General features: G+C 46.7%; 1 protein-coding gene across 5 annotated transcripts in view; it reads left to right on the top strand.

Annotated features, from left to right (window-relative positions):
* The first annotated feature begins 9,536 nt into the window (after positions 1 to 9,536).
* CRTC1 (CREB regulated transcription coactivator 1) overlaps positions 9,537 to 22,651 on the top strand; it is a 48,675-nt gene continuing 35,560 nt past the window's right edge. For all 5 annotated transcript variants that reach the window (XM_082331492.1, XM_082331491.1, XM_082331490.1 and 2 more), the window contains exon 1: positions 9,537 to 9,717. In XM_082331492.1, the coding sequence (XP_082187618.1) occupies positions 9,592 to 9,717 (126 nt within the window). In that variant the 5' untranslated portion in view covers positions 9,537 to 9,591. The remainder of the gene's footprint in view (positions 9,718 to 22,651) is intronic.

Genomic DNA, 22,651 nt, shown 5'->3' with positions numbered 1-22,651 from the left:
GAAATCAAAGCACCTTTGGATATGATACGGTGAGGGCACGTGCTCCTCAGTTAAGCTCTGCATTTTGAATTTTAGATAAAATGATGCATAGTTTCATCTGTTCCTATCTATTTGCTGGTTTGCCAATAATAAATTAATGAAAAGTACTTGTTGTCGTATAGTATGCTAAAGTCAGTGGGCAAGCTCCGCTTTCTTGCTCGCAGGCAGTTAATTTACTCCATTCTCTCTTCATTTGGTCTGGCATAGGAGCCAGAAACACTGCAGAACAGTCTTGGCAGATAACAAGCAAATTTTGAAAGGATGAAATGTAACTCGATACAAGCTTCAAAGTTACAAAATAATGGACTTTCTTTTTTTAATGCTTCCATATGTTTATGAAAAGGGTACTTTCTTAGGTGAGGAACCAATGGAAGGTTACTTGCTTTCCTATCTGCGGAATACGATTAATCCTCTTAGGAGCGTGTCATTCCTTCATCATCGCCTTCCTAAAATACTTAAGTATTCTTCCCTATTTTATTTAAATTTTCCTACCACAAGCATTTCTATGGCAGCAATTGATGGTTTGGGTGTTCTCTAATAACCGAGTTTTTCTGAACGTGCAGCCTTAGTGCTCATAAGCCACACCACATCAGATGACCGGAGAACCCATGCGCTGACCGTAGTTGGCATCTCTTCATAAGGAAACCATGCTTTATTTTTCACTTCAAGCTTCGAAGGTACGTGTGTGTGTCGGGGGGCAAAGCATGTTCGGTCTCACTTTTAAGGTCAACCTTGCAAAAATAAACTTAACCTCAGCATTCCTTCGTATTGGAACGGTGGCTTTGCAGCTGGGAGGACACACAAAGCCGTTCTCTAACTGGTTTTAATGAACAGACCAACTGTTGCTGGCCGTGCAGCAAACGAGCCTGGTCCCCGCGTTCCCCTTCTCCGGCACTGCGGAGCGGGCGCTGGGAAAGGATTCCAGATTCTTTCCCTGAGACTTGTGATAGAGCGCTGCTGTGAACCACCTCTCTTTGTTACTGGAATGTTCTTTTTATAGCGATATAAATAATTATTTTTCATAACGTTAGCTAGAAATATTCTAGCTGTTCTAAATTTAGCAGAGACTGGCTAAAATATTTGTGGACGTGCATGTCATCCATATTGATAATAAAGTTTGTTTTACCCCTGTGAGGTATGTAGTTGTGGCTCTGGGCTGTTCTGTGCATAACCTGTCCGTTATTCTGAAAATAAACGGGCTTGATTCTTTTGCTGCATTGCAACAACCTGACAGCTAGATGAGGGTCTTCACAGAAACATCTAAGCGATCGGGCTCCGTGGCTGGGGTGGAGAAAACGCTTTGCGGGATGTCCCGCGTGAAAAGCAAGTGGACTGGGCTCCTCTCTTCTTCAAGAATGAGCAAAGCCAGATAAATGTTTGATTGCACTCGGAGTCATTTATTAGTCTCAGAGCAGCAATAAACATTATAGGGGTAAACCTGATTTGGTACATTTTAAAATACCCTTGAACAGATGGGGAACAGTAAAAGCAGAGCATCATTAGTTCTAGGTATTTGCAGAGTATGCGTGTCCCATTAGGGACTCCTGTCATGGCCAGGATAATAGCTTCTGTCTTCTCTGATGTTTTATGGGCCTGAAATTGTACTTAAAACTATAAAGAAAGAAAGCACTAGAACTCTTGGCAGGGTGCAGAATAGCTGGAGATTGGGAATGTCTGCATCCTATTAATGGTGTCACTGACCCTTTTCCAGAGGGTCTGTCGGCTCGGCAAGCCGACTGTCATTTCTCCCTATCCTAGAACCGCGCTAATTTGCGCAGACGCGTCCTAGCCTTCGTACCGAGGTCTTGGAAGTTTAATAGCAGCGGAAAATTTCATTTCTTTGATTTACAATGAATGAAGGCACGCCCACTAGCTCTCCGTACCCTGGTGCTGATTTAAAATGATGCTACGCAACAGAACTGCTCGGGACCTCTCGTAAGCCACATCAAACCTCGTCAGACGTTTCCACTTCCATGTCTGTGATAAGGTCTTTAGTTGCTGAAACTCTGCAAACTTTAGGGACATTTATCATGCTAGGATTATTGAAGCCAGACTACTGTCAGAATAAATAAAACATGTTTCCCAGTGCAACTCTAATTATGATTTTTAGCCAGTTGTGTAATGTGCAGAACTTTATTTACAATAAATCTTCCAGTTGCTTGCATAAATGAATGAGATTTCATCACTTGTGACTTAAGGACCAGGAAAAGTTAATGTGGCTAAATAAATTTACAGTCTAGCCTGGGTGTACTGGCATGTCAGGCGAGTGAGGGAGCAGAGCCGGCTAGCCGTGCCTTCCTAAGAGGGCTCAGCTATCTTGAATTTCACCTGGGAGCGTGTGTGTGTGTGTGTGTATATATATATATCTCATGTAGACATCTCTCCCTTCAAGTAATTTTTTACAGAGGCAGCTTCAATTCTACTCTGCATTTTAATGGTGAGTAGGCACGGTATCATCCCACAGACTCCAGAACTTTTGTTTCTCATTCCAAACTAATAACTGAGTTTCAGGAACACAAGTTTGGCACTTTTCAGTTGAATATTTCAACTTTAGGGAGTTTCACAGCGAAGTTTGAAAATTTATTTGTGGGGCGGGTATGATTTCAACGGCTCCAGCATTGAACGTTCCATCGAATGAACACGAAATGTGCTTTTTGCTTGGAAACAGCCGCTGGTTTAGCTGTGCGACCTGAAATGAGCCTCAGGTTGTAAGACAAAGGGTAAAGACTCAGTGGAGAGCGATGGCGGGGGCCTGCAGGAGGGCAGCACGGAGCAGTGTGCGCAGTTTGCGAAGGAAAGTAGAAAAGCTGTTAGAGCAAAAGTTTTCAGAAGGTTTTATAAGCTGTAGAGAGCAAATCAAAGGTTCTTGGCTCTGTCCCTGAGGCTTTGCAGTTGCTATTTCACACCCAGGCCCCTGTCACGTAATTAGCTAGAACTAGTTTATATGGCTTCTTAAAAAATGAAAATCTTTTTTGCGTGTTTGTGCAGGCTACCAGCCAGTCTGCTTCTGGCTACCCTGCTTTGTATCTGGAGCAATTCCTTTGAAGTCACTGCAGTTGCACTACATTAACACTGGAGTATCTAGAGCAGAATTTATCCTTTTAGCTGAGTTTAATATTTTTGATGTATATCTTCTGGTCACAATGCTTTGTACTAAAAAGTATTTTACATATGGTTATCTGATGTTTGTAATCAGGCTGCTAATCTGTCTCTCCCTACAAAGTTTGCAATTATTTGCTTTAAGTGCATCCTTTTTTTTTTTTTCCCCCCTCACTGTGGCCTGGGGTCTTGTTGAAACATGTGATCCTCCTTACGAATGCAGATTTACTCTTTGGCACTATCAATACTCGCATTCGGTATTAGTGCCTTAAGGACAGTGGTTTACAACTGGATTTAGAAGGAATGTATGAATTTCACTGAGGTTTGAAAGAGAGAAATTTGCCCTGCGGTGCAGTTAGCATGTGCGGACCTTCATTTTGCATGTTTGGAGGTTCTCACGTGATGAAAGCTTCCTTATGCCGAAAGCGTGTACTTGCTATTTCTTAGGAAGAAAATGAGAGCATATACCGTGGTCGGGGGGCCCGGCTTAGTCCTTGGATGAGTAGCGATGCTTTCCATGTGCAAGCCCGTGTGTGCCTGCCCACAGGCGTGCAGGCTAGGGCAGCGCTCCCACGCTACTTGCAACAGCCTTCCTCTGCTTTCTGCGGGGCTGCACCGTGCTCGAGGCTTTTCCTCGTGGTATCGGGGTCTTTCCAAAAGCCTGCTGCCTTCGTTGGGCTGCAGCTCTTGCAGTTACGCTGGGGGTGAGCGGAGGGAGGAAGAGGGACTCTGTCCTTCCCGGTTTTGTTGGTAGTATTAACCTAGAGATGCGTCCACCCGTTGTAGCATGAACGCCCATCAAAGCAAACCCTGATCCCAGGCCAGATGTTCAGCAGGTTTTCGGCTGAAGGCTTATAGCTTGCAGTGGAGAACCTCCCATTTCCACAGTGAAAAACAAGCTGTTACATTCCTTCGGAGGCTTTTTCGGGACAGCAATTAGAGTTCGAGTGAACGACTCGCTGCTGCTATCCGAGAGGCCCGAAAGGAACGTCTTAGAAATGCACTTTTCTCGAGGCGCGGATCCTTCATCTGCAAAGCCCAGAGGCTTGCAAGTCGCGCAAGGCACCCCGTTCTGCGAGGCACTTAGGATGGTATTTCAGTCCAGTGTAGTGTTTGCCATTAAACGTACGCGTAGGTATTTTGCTGAAATAGGGTATAACCGCGTGTTTGAAGTTGCCACGTACTGATGTGCTCTGCTGGATTGCAGCCTTAAAATGGCTACAGCCAGCGACCAGATCTGCACTAGACTCTGCAAGAGAAATCTGCCAGCGTCCCTGAAAAATAAAATTAATTTCTCCCCTGTTGAATTGTCCCATTTGGTAGGTTTATCAATGCAGCTCGTGTTGCTTCGGCAGCAGGAAGAGGGAGGGAGAAAGGAGGTGCTTTTTCTTTGTGGCTACAAAACAGTTTGTAAGCACGGCTGCATCGTAGAAGAAATGCTTTTCTGTTGGGGCGCGCCGCTGTTCCTGTCCCAGTAAAGCAGCCCTCGTAGAGACGGCACCTGCGCTGCGTTTGCACCCCTTGTTCAGTTGGTGTGCAAGTGGAATCGGTGTGCGTCGGGCAAAGCGAACAGCTCGGTCCCAGAAGCCGCAAACACGGGACGGCAGGGGGGGTTGCTTAGTCTCCCGCTGAGAAATCGACTTTCTGTAATGCTCCTGCTTTACTGAGAGTGAAAGGATTGAAACTCAGGAGGTGCCCAAATTTGGCTGGCACGGTTGGCTAACTGCTCATCAGGTTTGCATGCAAAAATTACCTGTACCTGCAAAAAACCACACTGAATTCTCCTTCACCCTTAGATTTATTTTTTTTAATACCTTCAGCGTGAAAATCGAGCCTTTAACTTGCAGGTAAACATCTGTCCTGAGGCATGGAAGTAGCAGAGGTTGGTTTTGCACTGGGCTGTGAACCAGAGGAGCGGGCAGGTAGCTGACTCCGTGGAGCCTGCTAGCCACCGCCGAAGCTAACGGTTCGTAGGATTGTATTTCTGCTGCTTTGTATTTCTGCTCGAGTATAGGAGGAGAGAGCAGGGCAAGGCCTGAGCCTCCTGCGGTTTCACACCAGGGATTGTTGCCTACCCTGTCGCTGTTTTATTATACACGAGCGCTCAGGAAGCGTCTGCAAAAAAGTTTGGATTTTAAATGTGTTACTTGTGACTTTTTTAGCATACATCTCTGAAGCTGAACCATGAAATTTAAAAAGAAAATATTTTCTGCTACTTTACATACGGAATATCACCAAATTCTCTGAACTCCGATTTGCCAGAAGGCTAGGGAAGGAAACGTCTTGCGCTCTGACATGCTTCTCTGTCTGATCTACGATTTGATTTGCAATGGCGTAATCTCTTGGTGGTAAAAAAGTATTTCCCGGTTTCCTGTTTGTTTCAATAAAGCGCACGATTCTTACTGGTGCCTCACTTCTTAGTGCTGACTGCGAATACACCCGCATAGAATACTTTGCCTAGCATCCCACTGTTATCTTGGGAAGGACATAAAGTGGCTGCCGCTTTACCGGCTCACCACATCACCTTAGCATCACGGGAATACTCCTTGCTTCAGCGTGGCATGAAGCCAAGCCTCGATTCTGGGAAAAATAACCGTAACAGAATCCTCTGTGTGGTTGCCAAAGTATTTCAGAGCACCAGAAGATAGGACTTGTAGAAATGAGAATAGTATCTTTTAGCAGTCAGTGTTTGCTTGCTTTCTGTAATTTTAGAATTTACAGGGAGCGGTAAAGAAACTGAACGGGAAGGATGACAAGGGAATATCGGCCTCGAGAGCAGAACCAGGCCGTCTGCGGGACTGCGAGTTGGCTCGGCCTGCTCCTCAGATGTGATGAGTGGCGTGGAGAGGGTAATTCAGGTGCTTCTATCTGCCCTCCGGAAGCAAGGATATCTTAAATTAAAGAAATGGTCACAAATTCCAAGTGAAACGAGAGAATCTTTTCCTACTGAAAGCACGGTTTGGAGCTCAGTTCAAAATAGCATTGGAACTAGGGACTCTGTGGACTCGACAGGATATTCTTCCCTGAGGATAATGGGAATGTCAACAGGAACATTAAGTAGGAAGTGTGAGAGATCAAAATCTTTGTGTCTGTAGGCAAAAAAATGTCAGATTATTTGTCGATCCAGGCACAATCTCATGCCGTCTGCTGTTGTGTAAGTTGTTCAACCTCACACCTTCCTCTGAAGCCTCTAAGGGAGAACACGGCGGTAGCTGGATCTCGTCTGCCAGAGCAATTCCAAAGGACCTGGAGGATAACAAACAAGTGATAAGTAAACACCACCTCTTCCCTGCAACCGGCTTGCTCTCGGCTGCATCTGCTCGAAGAAGCTGCAGGTTGCTCGGTAAAGAGTTGTTTGCAACAAAAGCAGATGTGAACGCAACAGCCCGGCCCTCCGACGACTCTTTGTTTGCTCCAGAGCGAAGCTCTGATTCCCACTTACAAGAAACTTTTTCATAACACGTCTGGAAGGCTGGGGGAGATAGAGCTGCTGTCTCGAGGGATCCCATCGCAGCTTTTAGCAAGATCGAGTTGTTCTCACATGGCTCCATATGTGCTCAAGGTGAAGATGGCAGGAGACATAAATAATACTTAGGGTATGAGCTCATCATTTTGTCAAATGCATGGCATATCTCCTTCAGTGGAGGAAGAAGGAAACCTGGCACCCAGCTACGATGTCTCCTTGCCAATGCCTTAATGCAGTCAAGATTTACATTGTCTGCTAGGTCATGCACTTAGCAGCCATTCAGATCCACCCACACCCCAAAACGTGGAGCTGCGAGTGGGTGAGAAATTCCAGAAGCGACTCTGCAACACAAATGTTGTATTGAAGAGAAGTTTGTTACGCAAACTGGTTTAAAATGGGAGCGTTTAAGAACAGAAGCAGGGTCCAGGCTGCACGCTGGAATTCAATCTGATAAAGCCGCACAGGCGAAACAATAAGAAAGCGGAGTCTTCGTAAGGGAGGAAGTTGTAACCCCCCACCTCCCTGGCCATCTGCATTCCTTCCCTGCGAACCACCAGCAGGAGCGGCCGTCGGAGCGGAGATTTCACTCGCTTCCATCTCGGGAGATCCAAGAGGGGAAAATTTATCAAGTTTCATCTTAGGCACTTCATCTTTTGGTGCTATAGAAGAGGCAGAGTGGCAGCTGGGTCTCTGGATGTTCGATATTACCACCTATGGTATTCCATCCAGGATAACTCAACAAATTATTTATCATCCTCTCGCTTCTCGAGCAAAACCAATGTGGATAATAGGTATCTTAGTGTTAAATCTTTATGATTTATATGCTTTTAGCATGACAGGCCAATTTTGCAGGTCATACGCTGTTCATGTACACAGCTAGAGGGTATTTAACTGAACATGCGTGCCGGTTGTTTATTCCTGGTGAAAAATGCAGGAAGTGGTTAGACTAACATCTGTCAGGAATGACAGAGGAATGGCTGATCCTGCCAGGGCCTGGATGATCTTTTAAGTCCCAGCCCTGTTTTCTGCGATGGTATCTCATACCCCGTTATAAACTTTAAGTGCAAGTTGGCAACTAGAATTTAGGGTAGGACGTGACTTTGTGGCTAATGCTAATCCTGACAGTTGCTGAGTTTCATCCATCCGCCTCTAACAGCCTTGCAGCGGTGGATAATTATAATCTCTTATTTTTACGTGGGCAGGAAATGCTTATAAATGACTGGTAAACGGACTGAACCAAGGCCACAAAGGTGATCAGTAGTGGAAGTGAGAGCGGAGTCTGATTTCTTTGATCTGAGAGTTCAGCCGTGACCGGATTTGGTTACTGGAGTAAGCACTGTTCAGGGCCAGAGCGATGCACCAAAACAGGGGAGCGTCCACTTTATCTCTGTCGCTTGGTAAAAAAGAAAGCGTAAAGGGCAAGGTGTGGGTGTTGGGAAGCGGTACTGCCAGGATTTATTACCGCCTAATGCGTGTGTCCTGCATATCACAGCGCTTTGCACCCATCTGATGTTACACAGCTGGAATCAATGGCTTAGCAGCCTAAGCTTGTGTTTCAAAACGGCTGTACTCCCTAGAACCGCCCGCTCGCGTCCCAGCAGGGTCATCTCTGCCTGTCAGCCCGTCCCCGGGACAGACGCGCCGCGTCCCACACGCATCGCCGGCTGCGTCGGCCAAGGTCCTGACTCCTCGGGGAGGGGGAGCAAGTTCCTGGTGGTGTTGACGTCGAGTTGGGGTTCACCGGGAAGAAGTCTGCGTACGCAGGCGGCCACGGGAGAGGGAGAAGGGTGGAGCTGGAGGAGTTTGGCAGCGGAGACGTGCCTGCGTGGGAAGACCGCACCGTTTTCTTCTGCGTAGTTCACAACAGAGCTGCGGTAGCATCTTCTGCTTCGCTGTACAACACACCTAAACGGGCCAGGAAACCGGGAGACTTTCCCAATTCCTAAACCTTTGCCAGAAATAATGCCTTTGCTTGGTATTTTGGTACTAGATTTCCACTGTACAGGTATCGCCTGTCTTCTAGCATCACGTATGTTATCTCGCAGGAAGAGACAGCAATTGCAGGGTAGGAACTGTTGCTTATCTTAAAGGACTTGCTAATGAATTGGTAGCTCGTTTTCCTCTCCCTGCTGCGCAGGCTGCTGCAGGTGGGCGAGGAGGAGCTGGGTCTCGTTTCCTTCTCCCTCAGCAGGGCCCAGCCCGGCCTGGGCGAGGTGCTGGGACCGCGGCTGGGTGCGGGGAATCCTCCCCACCCCGTTTTCTGAACCCCTCTGAAACGGGCCAACGGAGCTCGCAGCAACTTAAAAAAAAAAAATATGTAAATTTGAGGTTTTGAATTCGCTGGTTAAAAAGCACCCACTTTTTAGAGATGCGGGCTTTACCTCCCACTTGAGGGTAAGGTGTTTGCTGTGGGGGTGCCCCGCGGGGACACTCGAGCACCCCGCTCCCTTTGTGCCGCCCGGCATCGCCCGCTCGGGCCCGACCCGCGGCCAGGCCCCGCGGGCTGCGCCGCCGCCGCGCACCGCGCCGAGTTTCGGCGGGAAGCGCCCTCAGCCGCGGGGGCCGCCCGCCGGCGCCTGGCGGGGGCAGCTCCCGCGGAGGCGGGGACGCCCGACGGCTCCGGGTGAGGGACGCGGCGGTCCCGCCCCCCCCCGGGGAGAGGGCAGCGGCGGGGGGGGACACCGACACCGACACCGGCCCCGCCGCCGCCGCCGCCTCAGGGCGCCCGGGCGGCAGCGCGCATGCGCGCCCGGCGCCCAACCCCCGCCCGCCGCCGGGGGAAGCCCCTCCACCGCGCAGGCGCGCAACCGGTCACCGCCTCCCGCGCGCGCCGCCGGCGGCCCCGCGCATGCGCCCCTCCGCCCCCTCACCGCCCCCTCCCGCCCCGCGCCGCCGCCGCGCAGGCGCCCTGCGGCCCCCCGCCCGGCCCGCCCGGCGCATGCGCTTCGCCCCCTCCGGCGCGGGGAGGGGGATGCGGACGGGGGAAGATGGCGGCCTCGAACAACCCGCGGAAATTCAGCGAGAAGATCGCGCTGCACAACCAGAAGCAGGCGGAGGAGACGGCGGCCTTCGAGGAGGTCATGAAGGACCTCAGCCTGACCCGCGCCCACCGGGTGAGACGACGACGAGCCCCGCGCGCCCGCCCGCCCGCGCGCCCCCGCCGCTGCCCGGCGCGCGCGCGCGCCCCCGGTGGAGGCGGGCGGGGGGGGGGGGGGAGGGGCGGCGCCCCCCGCGGAGCCCCCGGGCCCGGGGCAGCGGCGGCGCGCGGCGGGCGGGGCGGCGGGCAGCGCCCCCTGGCGGGGGCGGGCGGCGCCCTCGGTGCGGGGCGGGGGGCCGCGCGCCGCCCCCACCGCCGTTCTCCCCCCCCTTCCCGCCTTTCCCCGGCACCGGGCCCGGCCCGGCCCGGCCGGGGCCCGCGGCATCCTCCGCAGAGCGGGGCGGGCCGGGGCGGCGGGGGCAGGTGCGCTCCGCGGGGCCCTGGGGCAGGGCCTGGCCGGGGGGGAGTCCCCGGGCCTCCCGTCGGAGGGGGGGGCTCTGCGCCGGGGCAGGGTCGGGGCAGCCCCCTCACGTCTCCGCGGGAGCGGGCCCGGCTGGGTTGGGGGGACCCCCTCTCCCCGGGGACGGGTCTGAGGGGGGGTCCCGGGTCCTTCACCCTGGACAGGCCCCGGTCTGAGGGGGGGGGTCCCGGTTCCTTCACCCCGGTCTGAGGGAGGGTCCCCGGTTCCTCACCCCGGGACAGGCCCCGGTCTGAGAGGGGGTCCCGGTTCCTCACCCCGGGACAGGCCCTGGTCTGAGAGGGGGTCCCGGTTCCTTCACCCGGGTCTGAGGGGGGGGTCTCCGGTTCCTCATCCTGGACAGGCCCCGGTCTGAGGAGGGGTCCCGGTTCCTCACCCCGGGACAGGCCCTGGTCTGAGAGGGGGTCCCGGTTCTTTCACCCGGGTCTGAGGAGGGGTCCCGGTTCCTCACCCCGGGACAGGCCTAGGCTGGGGCGGGGGGTCCTGGCCTTGCTCCTGTTGCCCGAGGAGCGCTTCCCTCGGGGCCCTGCGGAGCATCCCCCGCTCCTGCAGGTGCTGCCGGGCAGGCTCCTGCCCCCCGCCGCCGGCCGGTGAAGCCCCGGCTCCCCGCTGCGGGGCCTGCGGGCACCGAGCGCCCACGGGCGTGCGGAGACCTGGCGGGAGCTGCTGGACTCGGTGTCACTGATGTTGTTCCCGTTACACTCCAGTTGTCGTAGGTGCAAATCGCTGCACTTCCAAATGCTCCTTGGCTTCTGATGTCTCTGCAGAGCCCATCAGCAGAAATTGCCGGCATAATGAAGGCGCTTCCCAAACACCAGACACCTTTGCTGGTTTAGATATAGGGATGCCAGAGCTTTTCTGTATGGTTCTTGTCTCACCTGCATGTGTCAACATTTTTGTTTTACCTGTTTAAAGAAAATTTATGATCTTGTTTGCGGCTGAACCTTTGTGGGAATGGGAACAAGAGAACATACAGGTGGATTTGCAGGAAAATGTTTCCTTTTATTCCTCTGTGTCAGGACAGGGTAAATATTTGTTTTGCATCGGTGCTGCTGCCGCCGGTCAGATGTGAAAGAAAGGCACGCTGCTTCTGTCGGCTCCTGCTTGGGAAGGTGTGAGGCCAGAGCTTTGTTCGTGCTGAACTAGTTGTTGATGTCTCCTAGAGGATGCTGTTGGAGTCCCCGCTGGAGTTAGCGGAGAGCAGAGTGAGGACAATTGAGAGATGTTTGCGGTCGCTGGAGTCGTCTTGTTTCTCGCGCCTCTGTCACGCCTGCGTAGCTCAGTACCCGGGATTTTGCCTGGTGGTGGTCAGTCCTTGGCCGCCGCTCGGGAGCTGGGTGTTCTTGAGAGAGAGAGTTCCTGAGGTCTGCAATTACAGGTTGTCCTTCAGTTCACTCTGAGGCTTAGCCTTCGCCTTCCGCAAGATAAGTCAGAATCCTAATTCAGTTTGTCCCAAATCTGAGTGTTCCTAACCCAGGTTTTGCAGATGGAAACCCATCTTATTTTCAAGAACCTGGTATTGAGAAAAGGACCCAAGATGAATAAGTTGTCTGAGGATTCTGGGTACTGAAGTGATGGAAACACTGACCAAATAGCTGAGTAAAATGTCTCCTTTGTAGACTTTTTCTTCTAAATTCCATGATTTCATCTGTGTTTAAAATGCAGTATAAAAGCAAAAAGGGGTTAAGCACAACTTTGCTGTTTGCTCTCATTTTCATTTGGCAACCAACACTTTGCTGTCAGTTTGAAAATGCGTTACTCAGTTTGTGGAAGCAGCCCAAAATTTCTGTTGCCTTTTCATTATTAGTAATTGTCTTTTTGCAATGTTTACCATCTTGTCTGTTTTATTGTTAGTTACTGGTCCTAGCAGAGGCAGAGAACTACTGTTCCACCATTTCTTGTGCATACGCATGCTGTCTCTGAGCTTGCTTTCTGACTTGGTAATCTTCCACCTATTTATGCTGTTCAGTCCATCTGAGATTTTTAAGTTATGATACATCTTTCTCACCCAGGACAAAACACAGCGTGATATTAACTCCTTCTTTCTCTATTGGGCTCAGCATTCAGCTGGAAAAAAAGAATTCCTCTGAAAAACAAATCGCTTTGGTTTCAAAAGTGTTCCCCTATTCTCAGGAGCAACAAAGTCCTGTCTTTCAGCTGGCAAATTCGAGAGTGCGTTTTAGCTTTTCTGGGAGACACAGACCTTGCGAAGAGTCGTGGAGGTGGGTGGCGATAGAAGCACTGGAGCTGCTTAATTGTCTTGTGAGTGGGACCTTCGCGTTTCTAATCCAGAGATTTCTGCGAGTCCCATAGTAACAAAGTGGGTGAGAAGAGGGGGAGGTTTTTTTTTTCCTGTGTGACATTGACTCCTGTATTTTGCTTGTGGTTCTGCTCCTTTCCTTTTTTTTTTTTTATATGTGAAGCATGAAATTTTAGAACCGTGCTGATTTCTGTGTTTTAAGGATGGGCTGTTTACCAGGGCCTACTCTCAATTCCTGTTGTAACGCAGCCGGGTGATGCTTGCTGCGTTGCGTGTATTTACTCATACAAGGCTGTCGCTGCCCTTTCAAATTGTAATTAACAAAACATTAACATGCAGGATAACACAGATAGTGCTGAGCTCTTCAATGTATGGCTCTTCAAATGCTAGAGAATGTAGCATTTTAAAGAAAATTTGGGTGTAGCTTGTGACCTGCATTTTAAAGGTGGTTCTTTTTCAGTTGGCGACGTTCTCAGGTTTCCAGGATTGTTTTTTTTTAATGTATATTGGTAAAGTCCCTTAGTTTTGAGGGATTTCAGCCGGAGATGTGTTTGAGCTCCTTCCTATGGACCTTGTAGTCTTACTTTAAAAAAAAGACCCCCCGCCAAGCCCCTAACTCCAAAAAACCTGCCAGCCCCTGATTTCACCCAGCCCCACCTGCCTGGAGAGCTGTGCTGTTGTTACTGGAGTGAGAACAGGGAGGAAAAACCGGGTTAACGATGATGTCTGGAAACGTTCTGCAAAACTCCAGCACTGCTCGCACGGGCTTTTCCCGCGCACAGAGCCCCCCGTGCAGGCAACTTGCAGAAGGTGTCTCGGTGAGCTGCTGCTCACCGCGCTTCTCAAGAAGAGCATCTTTAGTAAGAACCTGTGTTCCTCAGTGACACCAAACTTATTTTCTGTGTTCCCAAGTACATAATTCAATGCTTTGTCAATCCCTATGATGGTGCCGTGACAGGGTTTGCCTGCGTATTTTTAGGTGTTATCCAAAGTTGTGTGTGCCCGCGTTGCTTTTTCGAGTTCTTGAAAACGAAATGAAGTAAAAAGTTGGTGTTTGTATTTTAAACCTGAATACTGTTTTACCTGAATTTTTTCAAGTGGAATATATTGTAACGGCATAGCTATCCATAGATGGCCATTCGACTGAAGTGAAATTAAATAAATATCAAGTAAAAACCCCATAATTTGTATTCGTGTGTGTGTTAAACATATACACAGGCACACGCTTCCCTATAACAAAATTTGTACTTGCGTATGAGACAGTCACTCATTTACTTGTTCCTCCTGGCTGCAGAAGAGATAAAAATGTCTCATTGTACATTCACAGATCACCGTTCGATGTAGATAGTATGCAAAACCGTATTTAAAAGCTTAGTTAAATCAGGAATGCTAATCTGTGGCTTTAAAAATGAGAAACACTACTGATGATGATACAGTGTCGCAATGTTTCCTAATGTCTTCAGCATGTTTTTGTTAAATAATTTGATAAAAAAGAAGTTCCTGACTATGTAATAGTATTTTTCAATGTCTGAGAGATATTAAAGAAATGCATCAAAATCAGGACTGAGCCCTCCAAGTGCGGAGATTAATGCTTTCAGCTGGAAGTAGTTTTGTTCAAGTTAATAGTATCGTGAGTTTCTCTCAAACCAGAAATGTTAATTTTTCAAGCTCTAGACGGTGTTCTTCTTCTCTGTTACTTTCCCAGCTGCAGGGTTTGGACCCTGAATTTGCACATTTCCAGGCCAAGAAATGGGTCGCTTAGGCTTCATCCGTGATCCCCCTCTAACTTCTCTGGTGGAGCAGGACACAGAACCAAGCCGGTTGGTTTCTGTACCGCCAAATACGCTCCCCCCGTCGCGGCATCCGTACCAGCGGCTGTGGGCATCGTCGTTCTTTTGCCAAACATGGGCTGGGCGAGTAACGGCATTGAAGGTGCTGAAATAATGGTGCAGTGTCGTTAATTCTTTGAAAGAATTATTGCAAATCAGAGAGTGAAAATGCAGAGGTGTGCTACCCGCAGGGGCACAAAGAATCTCTGTTCTTGAGCAACTCTAGGCTTTCCTTAACTCGTCTGAGCTGTCCAAGGTAAACATGCGAGTCGGCTTCTGATACGCCATGCTGGGGAACTCGCATACTTCAGTTAGCAGCGTAATGTTTCTTCTGGTAAACCCAGTCAGGTTTTTGTTTTGGGTTTTTTGTGTGTTTTGTTTTTTTCTTTTTTTTTTTAGGAGACAATAACTTTTTTATTATTATTCCATCATTACCATGCGTTACAGCTGCTTGCTTCAGCGCTCAGACAAAGAGAGCTTTTTCTGTGCACTGGCCAAGCCCGTCTGTTTTAATGATGTAGCAAAGCTATGAAGGATCTGTAGGCACGTGAAACTGTAATTGCACGACCGCTATATTGCAATGTATTAATTGTCATTCAGAGGATGGACACGTGGAACTCGGCTCGGTGTGCTGCGTTTCAAAGTTTTCTTTAGCTTCAGCAGTGGAGAGCATTTGCAATAATTTGCATTTATAGAAGCTACTCATTTATTAAGAGAATACGTTCTCAAGGTTATGTACAGTCAGCTCTTCCAGCTCTTTGAGGGTGATTTGGGGTTTCCCTTGAAGTGAATTACCGAGCTGCAAAGCCGTTCTTGCAGAGGTGACCTTTGCCTGTAGTTAAGATTCTGAAAAGTTTTAGGTCTAGATACTGATTTTCTTGGTCTTGTATTGACAAACTGAAGTACGTAGTTTTGGTGACTTTGAGTTCTAGTTGCAACTGTAGGAGCTACAGACCTCCTGTAGAAGTTACAGACATGGCAAAACCATCCGTCAACAGGAGGAGTTGATGCGGTGTTAAGCCGAATTATGTGCTGGTATCAGTAGAAGGGCAGAGGTAAGCGAGCGTTCTCTGCGTAAGTAAAGCGTTAGACCACAAAACGGTACACCAGGAATCATTCCTTAAAGTAGTTTTCAAGAATATGTTGTACTGAAAAATTATTTTAGTAGCCATGTGGCCTAGACACAAACTTTCTTCAGTACCTGTTAGATGAAACAGAAAAGAGCTGTTCTTTACACAGCGCAAAAAAAACGAAAGAAGGGGAGGAAACCCCTAAGCCCCGGAAAGCCCGTAATGTGACTGTGTAAGGATGCGGTGTTGAAAAACATTTTTAATTGTAGTTACGTTTCTCAATCAGATGACTTTTTATTTTATTTTTTTATCATGTAAACTGCATTTTTATTTTTCTAACCGTCTTGGATTACCTGTGCTAATTTGGAAAAGACTTTTTATTTTAATCTGCCGTTCATCAGACCACCACCTCGAGCACCAACCATTTGTTCTCAGTTTTATAACCAATTTATCGATGTCGTTGATTTTAGTTATGAAGCATTTGCCGTACCTTATCAAGATCAAGACCCCGATTCTTTGCTGGGGCAGCAGCATCGTGTGCATTTAAGCTCGCGTAAGCTTTCACTCCAGCGCGAGCGCTGCCACGGCCGTGCGGTGGGTTGCATCAGGGGTTGACGCTATTAAATCAGACCGATGGGTTTGGGGTTTCTTTAAGGTGAGCTTTAGCCCTGGCAGTTTCCTGCTCGACTAGACGTGTAAGCTGTTCTGTAAGAAATTATCGAGTATTTCTAGACGCTTTCACTGTAGCGGTAATAAAATACTAATTTGGCAAAAAATAGACATTTCTCAAAAGTGATCAATGGGGATTTAAACAAAATGTCTTAAAGGCTAAATATTTGTCTTTGGTTTCTATTATCTATCTCTAATTGCAAAGGAGCGTTTTCTTGGGCTGCATTATAGCGGTTTTGTCAATCTCCCCGGCAGCATTGATCCGTCCCTAATGGTATGTTCCGCGCTGGCATCAATATCGTTGTACCTAATGTAGGATCTGAAACTCGAGTATACTTCAGGGCACTTTTCAGCAAATGTAATGCTGTATCTTAAAAAAAAATAAAGAAAATAAGCTTTTCTTTTTTAAAATAACATTTCTGGTTGGGATGGCTGGAATTTTACCCCCGTGTTTTTGTAGATGCGCTGGAGTAGCTGTTGCTTTGTAGTCGAGGGTATATGGTAGCTGACAGGATGGGAGTAAGTGGGTGAAAAGAAGCAAACTCTCAAAATCTGGTAGATTTTTTTTTCACATAAGCTTCCAGCAGTGTTCGGTTTGTGACAGAGACCGGTTTTGACTTCAGTGCTGCTTCTCTTTTTTTTTCTTTTGGTCTAAACGACTTGCATTTCGATAAACAAGTGCGGTCCCAAAGGCTTTGGTGTAAACTTGAGGTGCTAGCCAAACTTGTGAGTCTTTATTAACACATTAGCTAAGATCGACGTATCTGATCGTGCGTAGGAGTTAATATTTAAAATGTTGCTTTGATTTGTTTTAAATGGCTTGCGTAGCATGTTTAGTGCTGTGTAAGTGATATCCAGGAATAAGATTTCTGTCAAGATCTCCACTGGTACTTGTTGAGCCAAACAAGCATTGCAAAAGTGCATAGTTGTCAGCCAGGGATGTTTTTGTATGATCTCATTGGTACTTTATAAATTATAAAGTTGTAACTGACTGTTGATAATAGTCCTGTTTTGCAAATTATTTCTCGGGAACTGAAAATTCTTCCCCTTGTACCAGAACAGTCCATTGCAATAAACCAACAACAGCACACACCCACAAAAAGTGGGTCTTAAATAATGAAGGAGAGGAGAATGAAATGATGCGTTCTGGCTTGAGGCTTCAGTAATAATTCTACAGCACTTTATGGTCCTTGTCTAAAAGTCGGTATTTTACAGGCAGATTTTCTCAATGTATCTTTTCTTGCCTGCTTGGTCTATCACTTTTCTTGACGACTGGGAAAATATCCTCCGCGATATCCCTGCTGGGCTACTTGCTCATGTTTTTTAGTATGGTTACTTATCACTACGTAGTAGTAAGATGTGCTAATGTAAGACTGCAGTTCTGTTAGATGAATTTTCAATTAATTTTGATACCCAGCTATTACTATTTATGTTAGTAGTATTTTCCTTGGACGGCTGAGGTCTCAAAGGGGAGGGAATTTGAGCTGATTTTCCAAAATATATGTATTTTCAGGCAGATGGTGATAGTTCTCAACTGAGAAAGCGTATCGGTTATTTGTGACCTGCCTTTCTGTACATTTTTAGACCTGTTGTAGAAGCAGCATCTTGGAGCGATGCGAAGCTGTGCAGAAGATTTTTCTAGCTCTGGAGTCCTTAAGTGGTGTTTCGACATCCATGAGCTGGATTAAGGGGAAGAAAACCAACCTCAGTAGCAAAAGGGAAGACGGTGATTGTTTAACGTACCGACTTTTCACCCTTTTCTTTCCTTGCAAAGTCTTATGTAGATCGTATTCATGGCATCCATTCCGCAGCCACCGATGATTGGAGTGGTGTTACTGGGTTTCTCCTGGTTCTGTCGGCACGTGCAATGGACAAGGGTTGTCCTTGTTGCAGTCTTTTATTCACGATTCCCCAAGTCCCTGTTCCCCCTCGCCACCTCTGCGGCATTTCTCCGTTAGTGAGGGAAGAGCAAAAATACTATCTTAAATATTGCGCAAGCCTACTCAGATTCAAATGTCTTATTGACCTTCTCATTGTAATTAGATTTTTCTCTTGTGCGGTGAAATGATTACATTGTACGAGCCTTTTGCATTCGAAGAATTTTGACTCTAACGGCAGATATTTTTAATACCTGGAGAATTGTCTGATGCCTCATCTTAAGGGCTACGAACGATTTCTTGAGCTGTAATAGGAGGGCTTAAGGGTGAGCTGCAGCGGGAGGAATTGTTGGAGGCCACGGTGGTTTTGGGGACCGGGGAACCGTTATCGTGGTATCACGGACTGAAGGTCATCGCGAAACGGCTTTCTCGGCGCGTGAACCAACGTGGGCCTCGGCAGCAGCTGAATCGCGCGTTTGTTCTGTACCAGTAGGTTTTTCACCGAACCAGCTATGCTTGTGGCTACTACCAGTGTGGAGTTAGGTGCTCTCCTGATCGCTCGTGAACTCCAAAGAGTGCAACCGTGCCCTGCTTGTCGCCTAATTTACGAAACTTGTAGGGTTACATAACTGAATTTTCATTCTTTAGCTAAAAATAAAAAATGGAACATAGCAGCTATTTTTATCTTGCTTAATGAGGGCATCTCTGCTTTTATTTCATCTTTTCTGAGACATTTCAATAGGAGGAATGGGGATGGTTTAGGCACCTTTTTTTAGCCTGGACACTCATTCTCTGTTGTTCTCTGAAGTGTCGTCCATCAACCAGCAAACAGATATGTTGGCCTGCTCAGAATGAGTATTTTCTTTAAAAGTACATTGTTAGCTAATAATGATCATTAAAATAAATAGATTTTGAGAGCTTCGCGCTAGATGTAAATATATTGGGGAGGCTTAAGAATTCTTTTTGCTCTCAACTAATCAATGAGCTTCAAGTATGAGTCCTCTCTGATGTATTGCATGGAATTAGCAGCAACGTACCTGCCTTTCTCTTTTTGAAACCCTTTCAGAAAAGAAGGGTGGCATTTGCAGAACTGACACGGGATCTGGTTTGTTTTTAAAAGCAGTGCAAATCAGGTTTGGTTCATATTGTAGCTTAGCTTGGCTCTCTGCCCGGTGATAGAGCAGAACTCTGAAGAATAGTCACTATTTTAAGTCTCTAGTTGTGCTGTATCCTGTTTTTACTTGCTGCTCAGTTGTGACTGTTAAGTTTTAAACAGTAAACCTTTGTTCACCAGAAATAGCAAGGTGTTTTTAAACGCAAAGCGACAGCCTGTGTATTACATTTTATTATTCATTATTATTACTTTATTTATTTATTCAAACTCTGCAAGGTGTGTTCTTACTGATTCTTTGCCCTCAAACCCCAAAACATCAAATGGTTCATATTAGTTCATTTTTTGGAGAAAGTTAAATGCAGCTAATGCGTAAAGAAGTACCACTGTTCAAAGTTCTGCTGGTGTAAAACGGAAAATAATAATAATGATAACGATAACGATAATAACAATAACAATAATAATAATAATAATAATAATAATAATAGTTTGCAGCATTAAATGCTACTACCCTCTCCCCTCCCTCTTTCTCTGCAAAAGTTAAACATTCTGGTTTGTTCTCTTTGGGTTCACAAGAAAAAGGATTTTTGGTCTGGAGCGTAGTGCAGATTTGGGGGGGGATATAAATAGTAAGTGTACGTTAGGGGGTGAGATCTTTTCACTTTCACATGAATTCTAGAAGACACCTGGGGGTAGAGGTCCGAGTATGTGTGCGATTTTTATAACCCCGGTTCCTCACAATTTGATAGCTGAGGCAATCTAGGGAGTTGGTTGCAGCTCCTGAAGGAGGATCTAATGGTGCCTTGGAATTCGTGGATGACTCATAACAGGACAAAACAATCCAGTTAAGTGATTTGAGGTCTTAAATAACCTCTTCAACAGGAAGGTGAAGAAAACATCATGAACTCATGAGTAGTAATTGGCTCTCTTGGAGCAGTGCAGTGATCGCTAGTTGGCAGGGGTTCAGACGATTCCTGTTTAAGCTTTGCTGATCAATATATATCTCAGCTCCTATGAATGAAATGTATTTGACTGGACTATAATGCTTTTAGGAAAGCAGTTATTACAGTTACCAGTTGGGAGAAGTGTATTTCAAGTTGGTTTATCCTAGTGACGCTTTGCACCTCAGCTGCGTGGGCCAGGGCTCTGTCTAATCTTTTCGGGTTTGCTTTTTCGCCTGTTCTCTGCTCCTTGCTACGTGAGTCAGCCAGGTGACCAAGACGGTTTTTGATGAGGAAGAACCTACGATAACGGCTGCACCTCCTGAACCGCCGAGAAACCGATCTTTGCCTTTCCAGCTCTTTGCTTTAGGGACATGCTAGCTGCAAAAATTAAATGGTTTTAGATGGTCCCAAAAATAAACCCATAGGAATACCTTCCTCAAATGACTAGCATTGTCACAGACACTAGAGATAAGAGCTTACTCCATCATCTCCTTCCTCCTTTTCAAAGCACGGAATCATTCAGGACTGCCTTAATTTCGTAGAGGCTGTTGTGCAGCTGCAAGGGACCCCCGCGGGTGTCCTGTAGATGCACACACGCCCTTTGAGACCTCACGGTTTGCCGGGTAAGCAGCTGGAATTGCAGCATGTATGTGATACTACCAGGTAACCTTTAAGCTTAATCAGGTTTATAAAACCTGAAGTTAGCTATCTTGCTGTTCCCTTTCCTCTGACTAGCAGATTTCATTCCTCTATTGATGAAAAACCCTTTTTCTGATACCCAGTTTATTTTTTCATGGCATCTGGGGAGAGTTTCTCTTTCCTTTCAAGCGCTGGCTCCGTGAGATAGAGGGGGAGGATTCTGCTTCCCCCTCCCTCCCTCCGTGCAGACCCTCGTACTGAGTTCGTGTGAGCTGGACCCTTGCAGGCTGGAGCTGAATCCCTTTGGTTCTGGTCCTTGAATGTGTCACCTCCCCTTTTGTTGTTAATTTTTGAAGTCTTTGAGAAAATGTGAGTATTTTAGTGCATTGGGAAAACCCTCAATCCTTGAACAGTGCATTTGGTAGCGTGCTATAGCTATCCACTGGTAGAAATCAAGTGCAGCGCTGGCCTTGTGTTTGCAGCTCTGCTATGAGTAAAGAGTTGGTTGTGAAGTGTTTCAGTGCGGCAGAAACAAAGCTGTTGCTCTTTTGTGGCTGCTAAATTCCAATATATTACAACAGATTCCTTCCTTAAAAAAAAAAAAAAGGCAGCAAAAATGCATTTTTTTCCTTTTCTTGAGTTTTTATTCTTAATGACTGTGCTTGGCTGGCCTGCAGAGTTTTTCTGTTTGTGTCCTGACATACCCATGTGATAATGGAACAAATACTTGCAAGTGACTTAAATGACAGTTATGGTGATGGAAGAGTAAACAATGATGTAGCAGTTCTAAAAGCCTGGGTTCAAATCCAGTTCATACCATATGTCTGGATTTTTTTCGTGGTAATTTTCACTTAGTTTGTAGTAGACATTTGGCTTCCTGTTTTGGCTTGGTAGTACTTTTCTCTGCAATATCTATTGCGCTAGGATGCTAATAGCATTAGAAGGCCAAATAGGATTGGCAGAGGCAACAAGGGAAACTTTTGCTCGGCTTGTCCGCACTTGTCTGTTTCTAGCCAGTGTTAAAATCTTCACTTTCATGAAAATAAAAACACACTAAAATTCAAAAAAACCCATTGCAAGACATATTGTTACAAAGCCGATGATGGAATATTTTAAATCCCGAGTGACCCAGACAGAGCAGCTGCTATCACTGCGGATTATACCTTTCCTCTAAACTTCAGACTTCATTTCCTTTACCAGCCTTCCTGGGAGGAACAGCTGTGCGTTTGGATCCACGGCGGCTGTTGGATCAGTACTTGAAACTGCAGGAAATAAGTCGCTTTAGAAATCTGGCTTGATGGTGTTGCTTCCTGAATGTGACAGCCCAAATGAGAGAGAAATGCAAGGGATTCTCTTTTCTTTTTCTTTGATAAATTAGTCTGTGTAGTCTGTCTCCATTAGCCAGGAAGAGTTGTGAAGAAGCTAGCTACGCTTTTTCTATTCTAGCATTACTCTGCGTGCCGTGTTCGCTTTTCGTTGCCATGAATGGTTGATTATTCAGAAATAAAAGAACAGTGTCACTTGCTTTGCAGCAGGCACATTTAAATGTGTTCTGATTTTTAAAGGAACACAGTTTTCAGAGTTCCCTTTTTATATCTCCGGCATGCATTAGCTTTAAGGGGCTGACAGCAGACTGCATACTTCTGTGTAATTCTAGATATTTTTTATCTAGCTCTGTGGTAAAGCCATTTTCTAGAGAATCAGTGTCTTTGATAAAAGAACTTGAGCTGCAGTTGCCTGATACTGCACCTTTTTCTTTTCTATTAGAGTAGCAGTTGGTGTTCTGAAAGACAATTTAAAAGAAGTGGGTTTACATCATAACGTTTATTTTCCCTGACCATCGGGACATACTTTGGATTGACAAGAAACATCTATCATACACACGCTTCTGCGGGTGCGTGCTCAGATGAAAGGGAAAGTATTGATGTTATTAGATTTCACCATCTAATTTTTAATTACTTGGAAAATGAAAGTAAAGGGCTAAAATTGCAAATAGACATCCATCTCTGTAGCCACCTATTCAGCTGTGAGATTACACGCGTAGGTGGATTTTAATCTGTAACATCTAAATAATGGAAGTCTTTTTAATTATTTGCAATAAATTGTCAAAAACCTGATAGCACTATAAAACCA

This window comes from Platalea leucorodia (assembly GCF_965183815.1).
Source record: "Platalea leucorodia genome assembly, chromosome: 21".
Classification (NCBI taxonomy): Eukaryota; Metazoa; Chordata; class Aves; order Pelecaniformes; family Threskiornithidae; genus Platalea; species Platalea leucorodia.
The sequence above is the reverse complement of the archived record's forward strand: the minus strand, read 5'-3'. Positions and strand labels throughout refer to the sequence as shown.